Raw genomic sequence first — 20,110 nt, forward strand, 5'->3', positions numbered from 1 at the left:
GTAGCTGTGCGATCAGAGAAACAGATGCAGACATTACAACATTCTCAGGTTCACGGTCTGACACCATCGCAGCTAGCATCGGCTGTTAGATATGGAGCGGCCCCCATGTACTGTACAGTGCAATGGAAAGCATCTGCAAGAGTCGACATCCATTTTGACGGATTCTTATCCGAGCCGTTCCTGGCACAAGATAGAACAAGCAATGCATCTACATACAGCAACCTCGTTCGTTAGGTCACTCCGAACAGCCCCCGGCTTGCATTTCTGGAGAATGGCACATCATATTAGCATTCCCACTCACCGCATCAAATCAGCGACTTGGCATTTGCATATCTTGAAAAACAACGGACAACGTTGAGCGAAATCTCTTAGGCTTTCGGTTAGCCATGGGCCACTGTAGGGCAACAGTATTGCACGGTATGACCACAAACTTATCTTTAGCCTTGGAATCCAAAACCGCCGCTGGATAAAAAGTAAAAATTGAGACTCAAGAGGATGATGCAATACGGCCGCGTATCCGGGCAGGCTGCTAGTCAATCAAAGCACTACTGGATCGCTTTGGTGTTTTTGGCTGGGTCGAAGACCGCCCTAATCACCCTCTGTGTCTCACATTAGCACAAAGTACTGCCTCAATCGCCTCGGTCATGCGTCTCGCTCATAGCATTGCTTTTTGCTCTTTCTTGGACTTTTGGCCTTTCGAGCAACTATTGATTGGACCCTCAGTCTGGGGCCCACCATTTCAGCCATCGTTGACATAACCCCTGTCGTTCAAGCCGACTGAGTTCCTTCTTGCGAGCTTGATGCTGGTGCCGCTCACGACTGGATCATCAATCTGACTCTGCAGTTATGAGTCCAGATTATAGCGATGTACACACTAACACTAGCCTTTTCAGCTTGTTGTGTCAACAACACAGCTAGCCATGCAAATCTCATCTTGGAGAATCGTATCTGATTTGATACTATTTGGCACCTATGCCCTGTCCCTTCTAAAACCACATTCAGATCCATCCGCGTGTGGGGGCGTCGGAGCTAAGCGTGGGCCAACCGTCGTCTCTTCTCCTCAACACCCTTGAAATGAGCCCTGTCAGCCAGCTCTGTGGATCATGGGATTGGCATCCGTACAGCTCGAGTTGAGACTGCCTTGACCTTGAGTGGCTAGCATCATGCTCTCTCAACCCCGTACTGTGCGACATTGACGATGAGGGGCCCTTACAGTCTTCCCTGCCTTTCTCCCACCCTTGGCTTCTTGACCTGGGTGATAGCTGAATACCTCTTCTTGTCGACCTGCTGCTGCCACCACAGCTGGGTGTTCCTTTTCTTTTGAAAGACGTGCATTCGCACCCCCTTTTCTCCTCTGACCCCTCCACCCTTTGACCAGGCGAATACCTGGTAGCTACGGCCTGAGATCGGAGACTTACACACTGCTACCTACACGTATCCAGCATTGGTTATTGATCCCTACTACTCATCTGGTGTGTATGCGTGTATGCACTTCAAAGAAAGCTGGTCCCTGTCGTCTGTTTCCATTCTAATTCATTCAAGAGGTGTCTGTAAATCTCTCTTCTCCTTCGCTGATTGAGATACGCCCACCCTGGGATAGCAACGGCACGGAAAGCTGTCTGCCCCGGAACTAAAGCCTTGAGAAGAGAGACAACGTTCATCCATCTACTGAAGGCAGTGCGGGGACCTATAGACTCATCCCTCGTTCCCCGGCTTTACGTCTGCTCCAATTCTGTAACCTTGTCATATCACTTCATCCTCTTTTATCAACATCGGAAATCTGTCTATCTCTCGCTTCGCCTTCGCGTCACGACGAACACCAATTCCTCGTGCCACTATTTCTCAAGCCCTCTCTCGACAGACAGTACCGCCATTTTGACCTCGACCAAGACTCTTAGTAAACCCTTTCTTTCAAGTCAGGGCACAGCAACTACCTCGGAGGCCCTGGCTCAGATTACCCTTTCACAGTTTACAACACTGGAGCTCAAGTTTTCTCCTGGAATACACCTCTCACTTTTCGACTTCTCGCGAGACGATAGGCTAACTCTGCACTTGCAACCTCGCTGTGGCTGGATATAGTCGACAGCATATCTAATTGTATTAGACTCAACCCTTGACGAGCAACTCCACGCATCGACTTCAAGCTCGGCACGACATATCCTGTCTGGAGAAGGATCTCGAACAGCCTGTATTGCGAGGATTTGTTCCCTGGAAATCATCAACTTGATCAGATCATACTCTTCTGGCAACCAAACCCCACCAGTTCTGGAATTGGCGATATTCATCATTTTGAAGGCGTCCCCCTGGCACACACACACACTACTCCAATTACCACCCCCATACTATTCCCGAACCCATCTGCAACACCCAACCTGAGCCGCATCACATTGTTTCCAGGGATCCCACTCGCCCGAGACAAACTAATACAAGTCGACGAGCCTCTTAACACCATTTCTAGTCTGTTCTTATCTTCGAACTGCACTTTTCTGAAGGATCTGAAAATTTTCTGCTGAGCAGCATAATACCTTGCGAACTGTCTCAAGTCTTGCCCGAGTCGCATCCACTCAGGACTCGAGTCACTATATATCGACTGACCAACTACATATCACGACATGTCCCAGTGCTACAAGCTGTGCTAGGCCCTTGATTTTCCATTGGGTCTGTCGTTATACAGCATCAGTATCTGACACTGGACGCCGGTGGCAAAAACTTTTACCGAGATTTAGCTTGCGCTTGGCCACTTGCCTTGCGAGTGTATTTGGTTATTCGTAGGCTATCGACAACTAACTCGGGCAAGTCGCACATATCAACAGCTACTAGAATCATGGTTAGAGATTGGACCAGGGAGTCTTTCTCCCGCCATCCTCATCATCCTTACCTGCCAGAGAGATTTGTCGCGGATGGAGTTGACGATAATCGATTTCCAGAGGCTCAAGATATGCATAGACGACAGCCTCCAATGGTAACAACCTTCAAACGTGCTCATTGGAGTCCTCGCTGACATAAGGCTAAAGCAAATCGCCGATGCTCTTCGTCGAGACTGTGGGATATCGGTCAGGCACTATTTCTTGGCTGTAGTAATGGATGACGGAAGCCCTCAAACCTTCTCTGGTCCTAGTACCTCCGGACCTCGAAGTGGTTACGAGAAACAGTTTTTTGATATGGAAAAATACTTGAGGGCTATGGACCGCTTGGATTCTGGTTAGTCGATTTCCGCCCAGTTATGAATCAGAGGGCTAACGTGAAGTTAGGTGCGAGCCCTATCGTTGATGACTTCGCATTCGATGGGTACAAGCAATCTATGGACTTTCCAAGGAATCGTATGATGGACCGCCGACGAATGTCTCAGTTTGACGATTGGGAAGCGCCATCACGACAAGGCCGGAAAAGACCAAGAGCTCGCCACCCCATCATTGATGAAGATGAAGTGCCCATGACTGTATCAACAACAATCAGAAAGGGTATTCAGGTTGGAAATCCCACGGAGCTTTGGACGTTTTATGAGCAACGTTTCAAAAACATGCAGCAAACGGCTTGCAAGCTCATAGCAAAAGCATGGGTCAAGGCCGTGGAGCCAAAGAAGCAGTCTACACACCCTTACACGGGAAGCGACGAGAAGGCACCCGACTGGTGGCCCAAGCCCTGGGGTCCAACAAAGGAGGATAAGGTGCGGCACAAGGAGCCAGACCATCTCTACAAACGAGGTAATATTCAACGTTTGACTGAGTATTCTCATATTCTCTTCTAACAAACTTCAATCCAGAGCGAGTTCATCTTCTTAACCACATCCTCAGAATGATCGTGGAGCCCAATAAGACTCAGCATCCTGACATTCAAAAGCTAAATCTTAACGTGAAGAAGCTGGAGGAGATTACGATCGAGGCTCTTTCAGGCTTTTTCGCGGACAAGGATAATCCAGCCAATGCGAAGAAGCGACCGTTTCTCAATGAGATTTTCAAAGTGGCCAAGCAACAGGAACGTTACAAAGACGGGATGATTGGTAAGTCTCCATTTGCGGAAGCTGGATGGGTGGATTCTAACTCGATCTGCAGATGGGACAACGGAGGTTTTTGTCATGGCAGACGACAAGATGCTTGATTCGTATGCATCCGGTAACGATGACGACGGGCCTGTTCCCAAGGAAGAGGATGACCAAGACGTGCCGCCAAATAAGTTGGCGGCAGTCCCTGGTCTGATGCCTTCGTCAAACAGCCACAGCTCAGGCGCTTCATTGCATGGCACACCCTTCCTCGGTGGAGAGCTACCTGTACGAGGCAACCAGTACAACCACTCGATGATGCAGGACATGGCTCCGGACCAGCACGGCTTTGTTGAGAACAACGCCATGCCGGTGAATGGTCAACCTGCGGTCCACCCTAATAGCGGGAACCTCGGTATAGATATGGGTGTGCCTCCTGCTGCACATGATTCTGGACGTCGTTCATCCATCTTCAGCGCCTCAGCAGATTACGCAGGACAGAATGGTACAACGATATACACCCAGCAATGGCAGCCGGGTTCCACAGCGCCAAACTCGACGTCAATGTATACCTTCACTCAACAGCCAGCCAATCCGCCAGCGACCGCTTTTGTCAGCCCCGGGGTTCCCATGAATCAGGCTCAGCCATATATGAATGCCTCGTTCGATGGACTCACGCGGGGATATGACCCCAATCAGCCTACTATGTTCCGAACAGGAAGTGTGGCACAACCGTCACAGGTCCATCCGACCCCGGGCTATGACTATATGTCTCAGGACAGTCGAGGGCTGCCCGGTGTCAAGGTGGATGATGTACCGCGACATGCGATGCATTAGACTATGCCAGACTTGACGTGACCTCTTATATACAGCCCGTGACACATTCTTGCTTTTCTCATATGGTTATAGATTATGCATGACTTTGGGCCTGGTATGACAGCACAGGTCGATCAGAACAGATCATGCGATGGTTTGTTACAGCCTCGCTGTTTCTCGGTTTACAGTTCCCACCGAATACCGGTACCAGCATTGTTACGATTGCTCATTTTGTTCAGACGGTGGGCGGCTATGATTGCCACTTGATTCGATACCCCAAAATATATCTTTAAGGACAATCTCGGGATGGTTTATTTGTTTTTTGCGATTGACCACAGCGTCTTGTTTGGAATAAACTATATTGTGTGTGCCTGCATTTTCGGTATCAAGTTTTGTTTTCCCGCGGGCTTGGTGGTTCCTGATTGGCATTTCTATGGTGTGCATTCTCGCTCAACGTGGACATTGACATGCTCCGAATTGTTAATTACTGCTTAGCTCTGAGTAGATGAGGGTGGCTCATGGGTGTTGGGACAACGGCTACGAAATTCTTATGTTGACGACCAGAAACGCAATCACGATTAACGGCGGCGAACACGTTTACCAGCAGTGGTTCATTCATCATGTCCACATGCGGACGATTTATCGAGTCCAATGAAATAGGGTTATGAAACAGGGGGATGGGAAATGAGAACTTCTCATATCCATAAGCAATGTGGAATAGATATTGGGCGAAGGAATCTTACATATTATACTTCAAGTTCCAGCTTGCAGCTTACTTGCTTCGTGGATACATAGGGTCTGTTAGGTCAGTTCCTGCTAATTTCAGCTCTGAATGAAGAATGGTTGAACAAGGCAGTGAGGAGATTCTGCTCATGAGAACTGCTGCACATCTTGGTGTAGGGAGAGGCGGCGGAGGGCCAAAAGGGGGACTATTTCCTTGTGTATTTCTCAGTTGAACAAGGCCTGATCTAGCGTTTCAACGCAATAACGATCACAATTCGACCATTCCTTGCTCCACAGCAGCAAAATCATGAATAACAATCATGGACAGGCTTTAGCGCAAAGGCAGAGTTTATCATGATCAATTATACCAGGTTGTTTTCCAATACAGCACTCGGAAAAATCATGAACAAAAGAATATGCATGAGCAGGCACATTATATGAAGAAAAGTTCTATCAACTCGGTTCAACACTCAAGCTACTGTACCGTATCGCACAGTGAAGCAGATCCGTTACCTCAACCTTCTGCTGACCTGTTAGTGAATCCATCCACCAACGCCAAGCTACTTGAAACCATCAAACCAAATGAATCAAATCAAATCAGAGACAACATAATCACGCGAGGAGACTACTCAGGTGCACCAAGAAGAACTCTCTTGATACTCTGCTCTCTCCTGGTTGTGGGAAAATGTCGCTCCCGAATCCCGCGAACAAATAAAAACAAAATAACATGCAAAAACACAACCGAGCTGAGTAACAAATATTCACCGAGGGAACATTTGCTAGACGGGATTAGGCAGGGGTATAAGTTATGAAGAAGGTAAGTCCGAGGTAGGGGAGAATGCCAACGCTGTATAGTGCTTCTAGCTCGATGCATTGGCAGTTGTGTCCTCCTCTTTGGGCTGTGGAGGCTCGAGGCCTGCATTTTGTGCCACTCGCTTCCAAGTCTCGAGCTCGCGGTACAGACGCTCACATTCCTGCTTGAGTTTGTCGTTGGAAGCGCTCAACTCTGTGATAGCTTGCTCTGTGAGCAGCTTCTCGAGCGTCCACTTCTCAATGTTTTGTTGCTCGTTCTCTTTAAGCTGGGAAATGAAGCTGACTGCCCGTTGTAGAATGGAACCCTTGTTCTTCTCACAACCAGGGACAATCTTAGCGAGCTCGTTAATACCTTCGTTGATGGTTTCCCGACGGCGACGCTCCACTGTTTTCAATTAGTATATTTGAAGACAATTCGACAAATTAGATATCCATACCTTCTTTGTGGTTGTCCTTTCGCATCTTGTGCCACTCTTCTGATCCGACTGTTGGTTTGGGGTTGGGGGCTGCGGGATTGTATCGTGGTGGCTGATGCGGAACACCATTGGGTGGTGTATGTTGATGCTGAGGAGGGGCGACTTGAGGAGGCTCCATAATACTGTCAACTGTAGGTGTCACATCGGGGTTGAAAGCTGGATCATGGCCATGCTCAGGATCAGTGGCTGCCTGGGCTGCAAATTGCTCTTCTGTCGAGGGTGGAACATGCAGGGTGGGATACATGCCGAGGGCAGCCTGTGCGGTGCTGGTAGCACTGGTAGGATCCGGAGCTTCGGGGTGGTCGTGATCTGCTTGGGCGGCCTGCTGCAGAGCGTTGAAATCGGCGACGTTGACGCCATTCGCGTTGACGGCCTGGCTCTCCATGGCACTGTCGATGAAGGAGGCGGGGTCGGCAGACATGTGGGCAGCTGGGGCAGGGCGTTTATTCCTGGCGAGATCAGGACTGCCGGATTCGCGCTTCCGCTTCTGACCAGGGGAGCCGGTCAGGCTGGAGAGGTCTGGCTGCTCGGCAAGAACTTCAGCCATGGTTCAGTCGTGAGAGAATTATCGAAGAAAACAAGTGGTTGGTAGACGGGTCTGTTCGATCAAAAGCGCTCGCCAAGATTAAAGAGGCTGAGTGCAAAGTTTGATGATGTCGAGGCCACAGATGAGAGACGTTGACAATCAATCAAAGATCTGGATAGGGAAGGGCAGTTAGAATAAACTCGCTGCAGAATTAAGCTATGGGTAGATGAAGTGTGCGAGAGAAAAGCAAGGGGATCCGGCCTCGGGTGACGGAGAAGAGGTTGAGCATCTGTTGGTTGAGTGCGAGTGCCAGTGTCAACTGTAACACGTGCACATGATGCGCTAGTCTTGTTGTCGAAGAGGGCTTGAATCTTTGCATAGGGCATGGACAGAAGGGAAAGCATCGTAGCTTGTCGCTCGCTTGAGTAGTGAATGTGAGAGTCGCGATGACTGAGCGTGAGAGAAAGACATGATGAGGCGATGCGATGCGTCTGTGCTGATTCAGTCACTCTTTATGAGGGATGAAAACAGCGCGCAAAGGAAGATGCCGGGACAGGCACAAGAGTATATTTATGCGATGCTCATGATGGCGGGCGACGTACAGTTGTGACTGTGAACTATGGTGGTTGTGTTGATGATTCAAGCAAGCAGTCAAGATGCTGCCACTTGGCAAGATGCATTCATTTCATTGCGTTGCGTTGCATCGTCAATCCTCATTCCATGAGTGCAAATACTTTGCAAAAGCCCATTTCTGAGTGCAGAGACTCGAGTTGCATTGTTGCGTCGTCGTGCATATCATTAAATCAGATGTATCGTGAAGTGAATGAGATGCATGAAAGCGACATACCTCCCAGATCATGTGCTTCGAGGCGTGATCGTGCGAGATCACGAGTTTCTCGTCTCACGTGTTTGCCTTGGTGGGATCTACCTCGTGATATCGCGCGAGTCCCAGTTGATAAGTCGACAACTTCGCGTCTGTAAATGAACGGAACCAGGACCAATACTCAACAAAGGATTTTTAATAATAAAAAAAAAAGGAGGAGGAATAAATCCTGGGTCTTTGATACGCGTTCGGGTCCAGATAAAGACGCGAGGATCTTTACGTTACTAAAGGGGAAGAACGAATTCTCTCCCCGACGAAAATGGGCGCTTCTTTGGCTGGACACGCAGCTGGGAACTGACACTGGGAGTGAGCGAGTCGGGTCACGCGGCGGAGGAAGAGGGTGAACACGTGCAAGTGGTGGGTGAGGCTGGTAAGATAAATAAGTTGACGCGAGTGAGAGGGGGGGAAATATGCTGCCTGAGGCCGAAATAAGTGGCCTAGATGGGAGAGGGCGACCAATAGGAGGGTCAGGTGGGCCACATAAGCACTGAGATGGGGGGAACAGGCAGACAAGGAACCTGGAAAGGGCGAAGGCGTTATGAATCAATGTGGAAAGTGCTAGGGAGTTAGTTAGTTGTTAGTTGTATTGCACCTGAGTAACTGTATGATATGAGATGAGTTCATAGATACTATTCTCGGTTGCCTGCCTATAAATAGGATTATACCTCTCTACCTTATATACAATACCTTAGGTAACTAAGGTAAGGTACCTTGTTAACAAGATTAAGCCAAGAATACACCTCAACACTAACAATAGTCATTCTTTGGTGCTCTCATCATACAATAATAAGCCTGATCCTCTCTTGTCTTAACTTGATTGTCTCTCTCATTGTCAGCTTGTATGGCTCTCCAAATGCGGAGAATCATTACACAGCACAGGCCAATTAGGGAACCCTCAGGGATAACAAACAATACTACACAATTACACCACACCACTAGAACATGAGGAGCCGGCATGTAATCACCTGATCCCATCCCACGTACATCACTTGACGCCGAGAGGTGAAACAGGTTGCGTCCTAAGATATCTGCGACAGATGATCCAATCTGGTCTCGTCTGACACAGGAGCTGGTTCTAGGGGCCTCAGCAGGTTCAGCTCTACGTGCAATATGCTGTGAATCAAGGCCCGAACTGTACAAACACGTTTATTAGAAGTCACTTCATAACAATGCTGATATTGACTTTTGATTCCAAGAATACACTCATTTCCCTCCAAGCAAGGATAGCCCAGGTGCCACAGAGACGTTCGTGTATTGGAGCCAAGTCTGCAGTGCATATCCAGTACGATCCTCAAGCCTCTCAACTGTGAGATATCAGAATCGAAACCGTGTTTCTCCACCATGATCTATTTGCTTCATGCAGCCAGCCGACTCTGTGTTGAACGGACCACTGATGGTTTGCGGGATAAAAGGCATCTTGTCATACCAGAACCAGATGCAGGCTGATGACGAACACGAGGTTGAAGTCGATACGCTAGTCTTGTATGTAGCATTTCCTCCGAATATCGTTGTTTCTTTGTTAAGCAACTGATAACATTTGAACGAGGACCTACCTATACTTAGGCAGGTACGCAAATATCTGCGTAGAGATATAGCTAAGGTAAATTCTCTTTTAGTTCTATCTTTTCATACTCTCTCTTTCTTCGCTTACAGCGGGAATCACTCCCAAGACGGGGCCCCACATACCCATATTCCGAAGGCGGGACGGGGAGTAGAGGACTGCATGATGCACTGCACAGTTAGGAGGTACGTACCTAGCTTCCATTGGAGCACCCACCTCATGACACAACCCACTTCACTTTGACTTCACCTTACGATAACGACTTATCAATCACAATCATCGGAGCTTAATAAGCCTTCCGCCTTCTACGGGCGCTACATGCGATTGTTTACTATCTGAGTAATCGATCTATCCCTTCCACAAGCAAACATTCATAATGGGCGATCACGAAAGTTCCCAGATCAGACATAACGAGCATCTGCTGCTTGTAAGTCCGACTTAACCAGCGCCCCATCACCGCCTCTCCATGATAACTGATAGTCGACGTCAGGACCAACCTTTGCTTCGCCTCCCCTCCGAACTCCTTCGAAAGAACTTCCGCACGGCTCATTTCACAATCGAGAAAGACACAGCCGCCCTAAAGACATTACTCAAAGATTCAGCCACCGCTGCCGTCTCCGGCCGCGCATCACAGCAAGATGTCCTTCGTAACATCGACGCAATGGTGTCCCGCATGCGAGGTTTGAAGCGCAAACTCAATGCGAGCGCCGCTGAGGAGGCTCGTCTGCATACACAGACAGCTGCCCGCATCTCACATCTCGACGAACTATACAAGATGGATACAGTGGAGGACGTTAAGTACGAAACATGGAGTAGGAAGAGGCTCGATCGCCTTTTGGCAGACTACCTGCTTCGCCATGGATACAATGACACTGCAAAGGAGCTGGCCGAGCAGCGTGGTATTACCGATCTCGTTGATATCGACACCTTTGTTGCTGCAAGTCGTGTCAGAGATTCTCTTCTGAAGCAGAGCGTGGTTGAAGCTCTGGCGTGGTGCACCGATAATAAGAAGGAGTTAAGGAAGATGGAGGTACGTTGCCTATTCTAAAAACAGCCTCAATATCCACATTCTAACTATTCGCAGAGTAAGCTCGAGTTCATGCTTCGCTTTCAACAATATATCGAGCTGGTCCGCTCGCAATCCTCGGCCAAACTCACTGAAGCCATTGCTCACGCAAAGAAACATCTCATTCCTTACCGGGCCACATTCCCCCGAGAAGTTCAGCAGGTCTGTGGTTTGCTTGCCTTTCCCCCTGGTGGTGCATCTGCCGCCGCTCCCTATGGAGATCTGTATAAACCTTCCCGCTGGGCTGACCTTGCCAACCTCTTCACAACAACCCACAATCAACTCCTTGCCCTCCCTGCAGTCCCACTCCTTCACGTTGCACTCTCTTCTGGTCTATCAGCCCTCAAAACACCTGCATGCCACACGGACCCAATGCACTCATCAGATAGTCCATCTGCCCAAAGCACATCCGATATCGCAGCAGCAGCTTCGACTCTCGGCCACGGCGTTTGTCCCATCTGTTCCACTGAACTCAATGAGCTTGCCCGGAATGTGCCGTACGCTCACCATACTCAGAGTCATGTAGAGCACGATCTCAGGCTACTGCCTAATGGTAGCGTCTATGGAAGGGACCGCCTTGAAATACAGGCGAGGAAGAATAATTTGCCTTCTGATCAGGTTAAGGACCTCCGGACAGGCGATATCTTCCCAGTTGAGTCACTGAAGAAGGTTTATATCACGTAAAGAGTTCATCGCTGGGGACTGATGATGCGTAAAAGAAATTTCTGGTTAGATATTGGCGTTTACTACATGGATAGGTGTTCCGGTTTTCATCACATTGTACAATACAAAGTCACTGCGAGCCAGCGGCTTAGACATAGCGCTGCCATCCATCTTTGACGGGCATCATGTCATAGCACAACTTAAAATTGGACAAAATAAACAACTTTGCGAAGCTCAAATTCAAAGGTGCCAACTCCTAGTTAACCATACAATACAGTATACAACAGCGGCGCCGACACCAACTGACACGTATGATCCCCTCCCAACCGTCCTTACCGGTCCCTTTTTTTCCCCATTGGATTCCTGAAACTTCCGAAAGTCATTATATCAAAATCGTAAACCTAGGCAGAATGTATTGGAGCGGGAAGCGAAGAGCATGGTAGCATAGAGGTATGATATCTCACTGTACAGACCCACTTCATGTAGAGAAGCCAATAACTATGCTTTTGGCATAATGAACGGTCATAACGAAAGAGGAATAGGTTGATGGTAAAGAGCAAAATGCAAGGCATAGAAAACATTAATACTATCGGCATAGTCCATAGCCCGCCCAGTGGGGTAACAGCCCTTGGGGATGAGCCTCTCATCGGTTTCCGCCGAATGCGAAGTTGCCAAATACACCACCGCCTCCACCAGGAGTCATAGGCCCAGTGTTGATGGTGCCGTTATGCCCTTGTGGTCCTGGGGTGGTGGCTAACGCAGCATTTGTCGTGTTAGGGGTGCTAGGTCCGTTGCCATTTGTTTGCCCATCATTGCCGCTTTGCTGGTTCATCATTGACATGACAAGGCTGGAATTTGAGTCAGGGAAGCCCAAGCCCCAGACCTTGCCAACATGCTCATCAGGAATATCACCGGCAAATATCTTATCGCGCATAGAGAAGAAGACCTTTCCGGTGAGTAACGAATCAGAGCCTGCTTGGTGGGCAGAGCCAACACGTTTAATCTTGAGGGTTTCGGCAATGTTCTCAAGTCCAGATTTATGCTCAAACTTTTGCAGGATCTCAGTGCTACTGGGATCGCTGGGTGTAAGAAGGCCGGAGTTGTGTAACCTGATGGCGTGCTTCATGAGGTGCTTCACGTCGTACGTCGTGGGGAAGTAGAGCTTCATCTTGTGGTCAAAATCGACTTCGTCGTTGGGCAATGGTAAGCAGATCAGCAGCTTGGTCAGGTAGCCGAAATCGTAACCGCCATGGAACGATATCCACTTGACGTTATCGAAGCAGACAAGACCAGAAGGAATCAGAAGGGAGGCGAACTCGTGAGGATCAATGCCATCACGTTCGAGAGCATTAAAGTCGATCCCGGCTTGCTGAAGTGACTCGATCGATTTCTCGTTATACATGTCGTCCTTCAATGAGAACTTAAAGTTGAACTGCCACGAACAAGGGAAAGGAGCATTAGTCGCTGCCCTTTGAGCGGCTGTGCCAAGCTTCAGATCGTTTGTGGGCCGTGGAGGGGGGGTCTCGCCGTCTTCGTTAAAGAAGGTGAGCCCTATTTGGATGACCCTCAGCATATCGACGTTGGTTCGTAGGCATTGGTAGTGATAATCACTCTTCCCTCTGAATCCTCCCATGGGCCTTGAAACGACACCTGGAAATTCGGTATCCTTTTCACACCCATTGATTAGCACATCTTCAAAAATGATGCTCATTCCTCAAGCCTTACCATCGCAATGTAAGGATACTTGTCCACCAAGTCTCGCAATACGGCCATTTCTTCGTGCAAGTTGTGCTTCCATACTTCCCGTATCCTACCCTTGTTAGGATGTGTCCTGATTCCTGGGTGTTCCATCAACATGTTCTGGTGAACCTGCCCGTGTTGTGGTTGTTGTAGGGCGGCTGCAGGGCCATGGAAACCCATTCTTGCACTTTGACTACCAAATCCTGTATCGGCGAACCCCTGGCCATTGAGGCCGGCTGTCGTAAAAGCATTGCTGTTGGCAGCAGAGAAGGGTCCCAGCTGTGTGTTGGCGTTCAGGTACTGGTTCCCGCCTAAATGGCCACCCTGTTGTTGGGCATGGGAGGGGAAGCCACCCTGGTGGTATGGCGCTGCCACAGCAGGCCCCCCGCCAAAACCCCTAAGTTGCGGCGGCGGCATGTGGTTCTGTCCAGGGAAGTGTTTGTTTCTGTTGGAGGGCTGTCTGGTACGAGTGCCTCGGGAGCGTTGGAGGGGTTGCCAATGTCTGGCTCCTGAACGCAAATGCGATGAGCGCGGGTGGTGATTGGCGGTAGTCCTTTGTGCTTGGTTTGATTGTGTGCCAGAACCTGGAGGTTCTGAATTCGAAATAGAGCTCTCAGTCGCTGGATTGACCAAGGATGGCTTCTAACGCCCGAATGGTTTCTAACGCGACGATTTGAAGTGATACGTGTTACCTCGACTACCGCGACCGTTGTTCATTGAGACAACGTGGGAGTATTGCCAAGATTACAAAGTATTTCTCTGATCTTCTCGAGTGGCTGCGATAGCGATAGATGTCGTCGAATGCTGTCGGTGGTATATGTGATTTCGTTTCGAATGGTGGAGAGGAGTGACGATAGAGATAAAGATATGCGCCGACTGGATTCCTCGTCGAAGATGGTAAAAAGCTTCGCTAGTTACTCGGGGCCGGTCTCTTCCTTGCTGAGATTCTATAAAAAGCGTCGAATGTCCCTTGGAAGGTTTAAAGTCTGAATAAGTCAATTGATGGCATAGACTACGTCCTCTAGACTCTGGAGGGCAGAGGTGAGGAGGGCGGGTGAATCAATTGGTCCGTGCGTCATATCGGAGGAACCAGTCAACTTTGATCCGATCCGTGCTTTACGTGCCAGCCCAGTCCAGTTTAACCTAACCTACAGTGACGGGGGGAAGAGAGCCAGCATCAATCACTAAGGTCGAATTGGCTCGCTCTCCATTCGCCCATTTCATTTGTCGTCAGATCCAACCACCACCAGAATCTCTCCTTCAGCCCACGATGCTTGCCACGAGGTACGGCGCGCACTCACACGGCTGCTATTAACTCAATTGGCGCAACCAATTGTAGCGAATGAACTCGGTTTGCTAATATGTTCGCCATGTAGAGTGCTACGAGCCGCCGCGGGCGGTCCCAAGCCCAACATCACCGGCTTCAACATGCGGGCGTTCCAAGCATCAACCGGCCAGCCTCGATACGATCCCTGGGAGCGAAAGTCCGTAGTCCCTTGCTGCCACGTCTGAACCAAATAGAGCCAATGTACTGACCCTCCTTCGCAGCGAGGCCTGGCGATACCAGGGTCCCTATACCCGCTGGAACCGTCTCAAGAGCGGTTTCCCCGGTCTCGGCATCGCGACAGTCGCTTTCACCGCTTACTGCGGATACGAATACTTCTTCCTCGAGGACGAGCACCACCACGGTGAGGCGCATGGAGAGGAGCACCACTAGAGTGCATGGATACGACGATTGAGGGAGCAGATTTAGCTGGAATGCAACTATCCAGAGGTGAGAAGTTTTGTACATATACCTCCCGCGGCGAGGACGGTGTTTGATCAGATTATGGAACCATCAATCAAAAGAAATATCAAAACAAGAAGCAGGAGGACCTGCCTTTCTGACATCATCATGAACTTGCTGTGGTATTGGAACGAACTGGAAAGCCAATACATCGGTGGCGTGAAGAACTTTTGAACTGGATAGGTAACATTCCTTGTTGGTGACACTTTGTCCTACGATTATCACTCGAATGCTAGGGCTTCCTTTTCTTTGTCAACTGCGATGGTTATCAGTGTGGATGGTGTGAAGACTACTGGTGTCTATGCTCACCCTACCAATTATCGGGTCGATCGCTCAGTTACTTGTGAAGCTTACGGAGGTGTGCTTTGTTCCTCAATGAGTAAAGCGGAATGAGCATGCAAGGTCCATAAACATCTCGAGTCTTGACCAGCCTGTGAATGTCTATGCAACGAGCCGACTTTCAAGACAGGTAGACCCGGTTCAAGGACAACGCTCAGGAAATAATTGATCAAAATATCAAATTGATTCAATTTGGTGGTTCAAGCCAAGGTAAAAAGGTATCTCACAAGACTATCCTGTCTCTATGCTAACGAAGGTAAAATTGGTCCTCAGACCCTATGCAGAATGGTATCAAATGTCCAGAAACGCCGCCGTATATCCATTTCGGCTATAGCCCACAACTCCAATAAAAGAATAAAGAACGGCCATCCGAGGCCACAGAAGAAGATACCTTGTAATCATAACGCCGTTTTCCCACTGACAATGCAGCTGCCAAGTACCCATCGAGGGTCTCGCGTTAGGTCATCATGATTCGGGTCGCAGCTCAAGACTGTCTCATAAGCCGAGACCACTGACAGCATCGAGGGCGCCCTCCACTGCTGTTTCCAATTCTTCCACTCTGACCTTCAACCCCTTGTTCTCGTCCTTGAGAAGACTGACAGTATCCCAAGCCATGCTGGCGGTTTGCCCTTGGCAGTTGAGGCATGTCGCAGGCGCAGGCTTAGGCTTCTCGCTCGACATGCCCCGGATAAGTTTTTGAAACGCGCCCATTTGAGTGTTGTTGGTGTTTCGTGCGGCAGCACTACCAGTGGCACGAGGAGGCTCCAGTGTGACGGGCTTAGGTTGAGTAACAGGACTGATCTCAGATATGTTGGTACAGATTGTTGGGCTGCGGGATCGCGAGAAGACACTGGCCTCATCTACGCTCTCATCATCAGATGAGGTCGAAGTACTCTTTCGCCAGCGTTTTAGTCGATCCTCATCGACGCCCAGATCTTCTGATACGATCGAAGCTGCTGAGGTAATATTCTCTTTCTCGCCATTACTCGCCTCATCTGCGCGGTCCTTTTCATTTGCCAAGCGGTTGAGCAAGTACTCGATCATAGCATCTCGCTCTGCCATCAGGATAGCCTGTTCCTCCAGCTGCTTCTCGAGCTGTTGGACCCTGATTTCAGCTTCACTTTTGTTGAAATTTTGAATATCCCGCTCAGCCTGGAGCTCCCTAAATTCTGTTGTGCGTTGCTCATAAGCAGCCTGGAACTTGCTCAGCAGACCAGTGGCGTTCATCTGCAGATTCTTGAAGGCGGATGGCGAGAAAGCTGTGCCTTCAACAGGAAGGCCGTTGGGGAAAAGACCCTTTTCAATGTCGAGATTCATGAGGGCCTCATTTTGTTCTTCCGAGGGACATGCAGTAGGTGAAGCAGTAAGGGAGCCGAAAAAGTTTAATCGAGAAGAAGTTGGTGTGGATGGCTTGGCCGAGGATGTACTGCGTCGTCGAGGTTCTGCGGCGGTTGTGGATAAAGGCGAAGGTGCATTAGATCGAGAGAACCAAGTTGAGAAGCCGTTTCGAGGAGCTTCCTCTACAACAGCAGGCAAACTTGACCGAGTTTTGGAGGCAGCAGGCCTCTTGTCGCCGGTGAACGACATGTCGACAGAAAGCGGCCTAGGCTGACTGCTGGAGATCTTGTAGAACTGCGATTCAACGTCCAAGTTGTTGTCGGCCAAGTTGATGGAGTGACGCAGAGGTGACTGAAGTTTAGGAGAAGTAGGTTCTACATGAAGACCGGGATCGCGGGTTCGAACAGAAGAGCTGGGAGGGTGATGAGCTGTCGTAGGAGGTGTCACTGAGAGAGGAGCCAGAGGAGGACTTGAACGGGGAGTCGACTGAGCAGCGCTGGGTGTCTTGAGGGCCGCGGGGGAAAGGCGGAGGGAAGTGGTTTCTGATAGATTATTGTTTCTGGGTTTGTTTGTCACAGCAGCTCGCCTCCGGGCGGTCGAGGCGCGAACACTGGAGCCATACGACGCCTGGGAGCTCGGCCCCGTTAGACGCGAATGATATTCGATGGGAAACTGTCCATGCTCCTCCTCGGCAGCTCGATCCTCAACGAGCCCCTGGGGATCCAGAGGCTGCATAATCGCTAATGTTTCGGTTCCAAGGGGTTTGGGAGATTTGATGGAACAGGGGTCCAGAGAAAGGAACCCAGTTTGACAAGCACTAGAAGAACGCTAGTAGTGGCGATCGTATTGATATATATTAGGTGGGGAGCTGCTCCAAATCGATTGTGTCGAGGGAGAGCGGTGGGACAGCTTGTGGTGGAAAGAAAGAGTTAGCGATGGGTGAACGGTGGTTTATGGCGGGCGAGGAGGCCATAGATATTAACCTTGACACCACAGTTTGTTGCGCGTGGCCGGGTTCGGCTGAGGAGGAGCCGACTGTGCAGTAACACCCAAGAACCAGACCCTACACCTCCTCCACTCCGCGGATAGACGGGTATGGTTGGGCAACTTGGATATGCTCTGATGGTGGATTTGTTTGGACAGAGTTGAGTGGTTGAGGTATCTGAGGGGTCCTTTAGTGGCCAACAAACTTGTACCAATGGGGTAATTCTGCAGCCCCAAGTTGACACAGCTCCGAAAGACTATCAGGTCCATCTATAAAAGATGACCATGTCTGCATTTCTGAGAAAGACGTTCCAATTGTCTGTGAAACCCTTTCCGGAATAAACACTGCAAAATGTCGTCTCGTAGTGTCTCACTACCAACAGTTGGCGAGCAAGCCGGCCGAGCTTGGTAACGCCCTAGCGTTGATCCCTGAACGCTGTGGAATGTAGAGACACGCCACAGTCTCCAAAGGCACTTTATCATTGTGGGCTTGACGTAGCTGGAGGTTGGTCTGTCAAAGGAAGGCAATAAAACTTAGGACCTCGATCCCAAATGAGAAAAATACTTAGGTATAGTATCATAACTTTAGGGGGTTCTTTGATAAGTTTATTTTGGCATCTATTGTCAAGGTCTGAAGTTTTCTTTCTCCCTTAGGGGTCTGATCTCACCAACATACTTAGGTAGGTAGTACGTTCCATTGTTAGTAGAGTCATGAATGACATATTCATGACAATGATTGATCAAGGGACCTTGACTCAATATTGGCCTTTGGTGAAAATCCCTCGTTATCGAGTCGAGTCCCTGAAACTGAGTCCATAATCATGGTCACAGGATAAGGCAACTGAAGGATCAATGCAACCAACCTTACCCATATAAATCATGCAGTATCACTATCACCTGCATAGCACTACTGCATAAAGGAGCCCTTCCCGAACGGCTCCAACGTCCCCGCACGTCTTTGTCTTGCCTTGTCTCGCCCTGCCTGTAGTTCTAGGCTGTCCTAGACGGGAACCTGCAGAAATGCAAAAGCAAAGTTTCTACCTTAATCTAGGTTCGTAGGGCCATCTCAAGCTTTTCCACGCATTTTCACCCTTCAACCCACAAGCCCGGCCAAACTCAGACCACTTCTTGGCAAGTCCAGGCCGTTCCCTTCTCCATCTGGTTCCTTAACCTCATCCTAGAACAGGAACAAACTTTCGCGCCGGCACGTTGATGAACTTGATTGCCACGATCTATAGCGCCTTGTGGCTGCACAAGATCAAGCAACCCCGGAAGAGATCTCCCTTCGATTTTGCAAGATCATTGATGGCTTTCATGGCAACGACTGTCGTGTGTCACTTTCAGTATGGTGGAAACTTGGATGCACAGTATGCTCTCTGATTGTTGTACTGGACATTCTTTTACATTATTATTCGAAAGTTACCATATTTGCTTGCTTAGAGCGTGGTAACAATTCTAGACTTTTGTTTGTACCTCTGACCTGGTTACATGCAGGTGCAGTACCTTTGTAGGCAGGGCGACATGGACGGTAGACTATGGCGTCAAGCTGCCTCCGTCATCTCAAAGTTGTGAATGGTTGATCATTGTGGAGTTTGAAGACACAGTCGAGGCCTAGGGCGCTGGAGTAAAGTCTCCAGAATCTTAGTTACAACCCTTGGTCTTTCGGCCGCTTTAGGATGAACGGTATTGGCGACTATCTACCACACAAATTCCAGCTCTTTCAGCTGGATCATTTTGACAAATGAGAGCCCCGCGTGCCGTTCATACAGACTATCGTCACAATCCTGCCTACTGACCCTGCTTGAACAGCTTCAATCAGCCTACTCTTATTAGTCGTGCGGTTCCACCATCTTCGTCATTGCCCTCGTTTGCGGAAACACCAATCTCTTGTTTCATTTGTCTTGGTCATTGGTAGGTATAGTAAGGTACCTTAGGCTGGCGAACGTTCTATACCTTAGGTAAGGTACCTAGTAGCCGATTCAAACGAAGCAACAACCCGGAGGTGGTTCGTTGGACTTGTGCCCACAAGGTCTCAGCCTACAAGGCAACAATGGACTTATACTCACTTGGAACTTTCCTTACTTGTCCACTACCTAAGGTAGATAGGTATTTTTTCCCTTGCAAGTATTTAAGCCTAGGTACTAGGCACCTACCTAGTTGAGATGGATGCTTCCACTTGACTACCTACTAACCTAAGTATCTCCCACTGAGTCGCATTTGCATAGCACCCAACAGACTGATGTTGAACTTATAAGTCCTTTCACACGTGAATGGAACTACCTGCCGTAGGTACCCAGGTGCTCAGTTTGGTATACGACTGCCTTCAAAAGGCTTTGTTGCTTACCTATAAGGTAAAGTTGCTTCTCGCATACCTTCATCGCGATTGCCTCCAATGTCCTGAACCCAAGCTTTGCAGG

The 20,110-nt window shown here is 49.2% G+C and overlaps 6 protein-coding genes across 21 annotated transcripts; 3 read left to right on the top strand and 3 right to left on the bottom strand.

The window, feature by feature from the left end:
* The first annotated feature begins 1,276 nt into the window (after positions 1 to 1,276).
* Positions 1,277 to 6,214, top strand: FOIG_05101 (uncharacterized protein). Of its 6 annotated transcripts, XM_031203524.1 has the most exons (7): positions 1,549 to 2,748; positions 2,798 to 2,962; positions 3,015 to 3,201; positions 3,252 to 3,704; positions 3,764 to 4,000; positions 4,053 to 5,231; positions 5,291 to 5,991. In XM_031203524.1, exons 2-6 carry the CDS (start codon positions 2,825 to 2,827, stop codon positions 4,814 to 4,816), a joined length of 1,779 nt encoding a protein of 592 aa, XP_031067103.1. In that variant the 5' UTR covers positions 1,549 to 2,748; positions 2,798 to 2,824; the 3' UTR covers positions 4,817 to 5,231; positions 5,291 to 5,991. The 6 variants fall into 6 exon arrangements, with proteins under 6 accessions (XP_031067099.1, XP_031067104.1, XP_031067100.1 ...); XM_031203521.1 differs by adding an exon at positions 1,298 to 1,484 and having other exon boundaries at positions 1,543 to 2,962; positions 4,053 to 6,214; XM_031203522.1 differs by adding an exon at positions 1,378 to 1,472 and having other exon boundaries at positions 1,543 to 2,962; positions 4,053 to 5,991.
* Positions 4,286 to 9,011, bottom strand: FOIG_05102 (uncharacterized protein). Of its 6 annotated transcripts, XM_031203530.1 has the most exons (4): positions 8,569 to 8,818; positions 8,181 to 8,510; positions 6,769 to 7,330; positions 5,077 to 6,716 (listed from the first exon to the last, which is right to left on the bottom strand). In XM_031203530.1, the coding sequence occupies exons 2-4, from the start codon at positions 8,190 to 8,192 to the stop codon at positions 6,379 to 6,381; spliced, it is 912 nt and encodes a 303-aa protein (XP_031067109.1). In that variant the 5' UTR covers positions 8,193 to 8,510; positions 8,569 to 8,818; the 3' UTR covers positions 5,077 to 6,378. The 6 variants fall into 6 exon arrangements, with proteins under 6 accessions (XP_031067108.1, XP_031067107.1, XP_031067106.1 ...); XM_031203529.1 differs by having other exon boundaries at positions 4,286 to 6,716; positions 8,181 to 9,011; XM_031203528.1 differs by having other exon boundaries at positions 4,286 to 6,716; positions 6,769 to 7,504; positions 8,181 to 9,011.
* A 367-nt stretch (positions 9,012 to 9,378) lies between these two features.
* Positions 9,379 to 14,274, top strand: FOIG_05103 (uncharacterized protein). Of its 5 annotated transcripts, none has more exons than XM_031203533.1 (4): positions 9,379 to 9,779; positions 9,833 to 10,204; positions 10,268 to 10,807; positions 10,862 to 11,838. In XM_031203533.1, exons 2-4 carry the CDS (start codon positions 10,154 to 10,156, stop codon positions 11,525 to 11,527), a joined length of 1,257 nt encoding a protein of 418 aa, XP_031067112.1. In that variant the 5' UTR covers positions 9,379 to 9,779; positions 9,833 to 10,153; the 3' UTR covers positions 11,528 to 11,838. The 5 variants fall into 5 exon arrangements, with proteins under 5 accessions (XP_031067112.1, XP_031067114.1, XP_031067111.1 ...); XM_031203535.1 differs by having other exon boundaries at positions 9,379 to 9,698; XM_031203534.1 differs by having other exon boundaries at positions 9,421 to 9,816; positions 9,887 to 10,204.
* On the bottom strand, positions 11,462 to 14,287 carry FOIG_05104 (uncharacterized protein). The gene is made up of 2 exons (XM_031203537.1): positions 13,232 to 14,287; positions 11,462 to 13,172 (listed from the first exon to the last, which is right to left on the bottom strand). The coding sequence occupies exons 1-2, from the start codon at positions 13,661 to 13,663 to the stop codon at positions 12,150 to 12,152; spliced, it is 1,455 nt and encodes a 484-aa protein (XP_031067116.1). The 5' UTR covers positions 13,664 to 14,287; the 3' UTR covers positions 11,462 to 12,149.
* Positions 14,288 to 14,404: 117 nt separating this feature from the next.
* FOIG_05105 (uncharacterized protein) lies at positions 14,405 to 15,439 on the top strand. 2 transcript variants are annotated; one of them, XM_031203538.1, is made up of 3 exons: positions 14,405 to 14,530; positions 14,623 to 14,730; positions 14,795 to 15,439. In XM_031203538.1, exons 1-3 carry the CDS (start codon positions 14,517 to 14,519, stop codon positions 14,961 to 14,963), a joined length of 291 nt encoding a protein of 96 aa, XP_031067117.1. In that variant the 5' UTR covers positions 14,405 to 14,516; the 3' UTR covers positions 14,964 to 15,439. The 2 variants fall into 2 exon arrangements, with proteins under 2 accessions (XP_031067117.1, XP_031067118.1); XM_031203539.1 differs by having other exon boundaries at positions 14,407 to 14,730.
* A 97-nt stretch (positions 15,440 to 15,536) lies between these two features.
* On the bottom strand, positions 15,537 to 17,999 carry FOIG_05106 (uncharacterized protein). Its single transcript, XM_031203540.1, has one exon. The coding sequence runs from the start codon at positions 17,442 to 17,444 to the stop codon at positions 15,867 to 15,869; it is 1,578 nt and encodes a 525-aa protein (XP_031067119.1). The 5' UTR covers positions 17,445 to 17,999; the 3' UTR covers positions 15,537 to 15,866.
* Between the last annotated feature and the right edge of the window lie 2,111 nt (positions 18,000 to 20,110).

Source organism: Fusarium odoratissimum (assembly GCF_000260195.1).
Source record: "Fusarium odoratissimum NRRL 54006 unplaced genomic scaffold supercont1.6, whole genome shotgun sequence".
Classification (NCBI taxonomy): Eukaryota; Fungi; Ascomycota; class Sordariomycetes; order Hypocreales; family Nectriaceae; genus Fusarium; species Fusarium odoratissimum.

Coding starts and splice junctions, on each gene's coding strand:
- FOIG_05101 (XM_031203520.1), top strand. CDS start 2,825: ATGGTTAGAGATTGGACCAGGGAGTCTTTCTCCCGCCATCCTCATCAT. Junction 3,202..3,251: donor TATGGACCGCTTGGATTCTG/GTTAGTCGATTT, acceptor ACGTGAAGTTAG/GTGCGAGCCCTATCGTTGAT. Junction 3,705..3,763: donor AGACCATCTCTACAAACGAG/GTAATATTCAAC, acceptor ACTTCAATCCAG/AGCGAGTTCATCTTCTTAAC.
- FOIG_05102 (XM_031203528.1), bottom strand. CDS start 7,354: ATGGCTGAAGTTCTTGCCGAGCAGCCAGACCTCTCCAGCCTGACCGGC. Junction 6,717..6,768: donor AAAGGACAACCACAAAGAAG/GTATGGATATCT, acceptor AATTGAAAACAG/TGGAGCGTCGCCGTCGGGAA.
- FOIG_05103 (XM_031203532.1), top strand. CDS start 10,154: ATGGGCGATCACGAAAGTTCCCAGATCAGACATAACGAGCATCTGCTG. Junction 10,205..10,267: donor ATAACGAGCATCTGCTGCTT/GTAAGTCCGACT, acceptor AGTCGACGTCAG/GACCAACCTTTGCTTCGCCT. Junction 10,808..10,861: donor AGGAGTTAAGGAAGATGGAG/GTACGTTGCCTA, acceptor AACTATTCGCAG/AGTAAGCTCGAGTTCATGCT.
- FOIG_05104 (XM_031203537.1), bottom strand. CDS start 13,663: ATGCCGCCGCCGCAACTTAGGGGTTTTGGCGGGGGGCCTGCTGTGGCA. Junction 13,173..13,231: donor AGTATCCTTACATTGCGATG/GTAAGGCTTGAG, acceptor GGGTGTGAAAAG/GATACCGAATTTCCAGGTGT.
- FOIG_05105 (XM_031203538.1), top strand. Junction 14,731..14,794: donor TACGATCCCTGGGAGCGAAA/GTCCGTAGTCCC, acceptor CCTCCTTCGCAG/CGAGGCCTGGCGATACCAGG.
- FOIG_05106 (XM_031203540.1), bottom strand. CDS start 17,444: ATGCAGCCTCTGGATCCCCAGGGGCTCGTTGAGGATCGAGCTGCCGAG.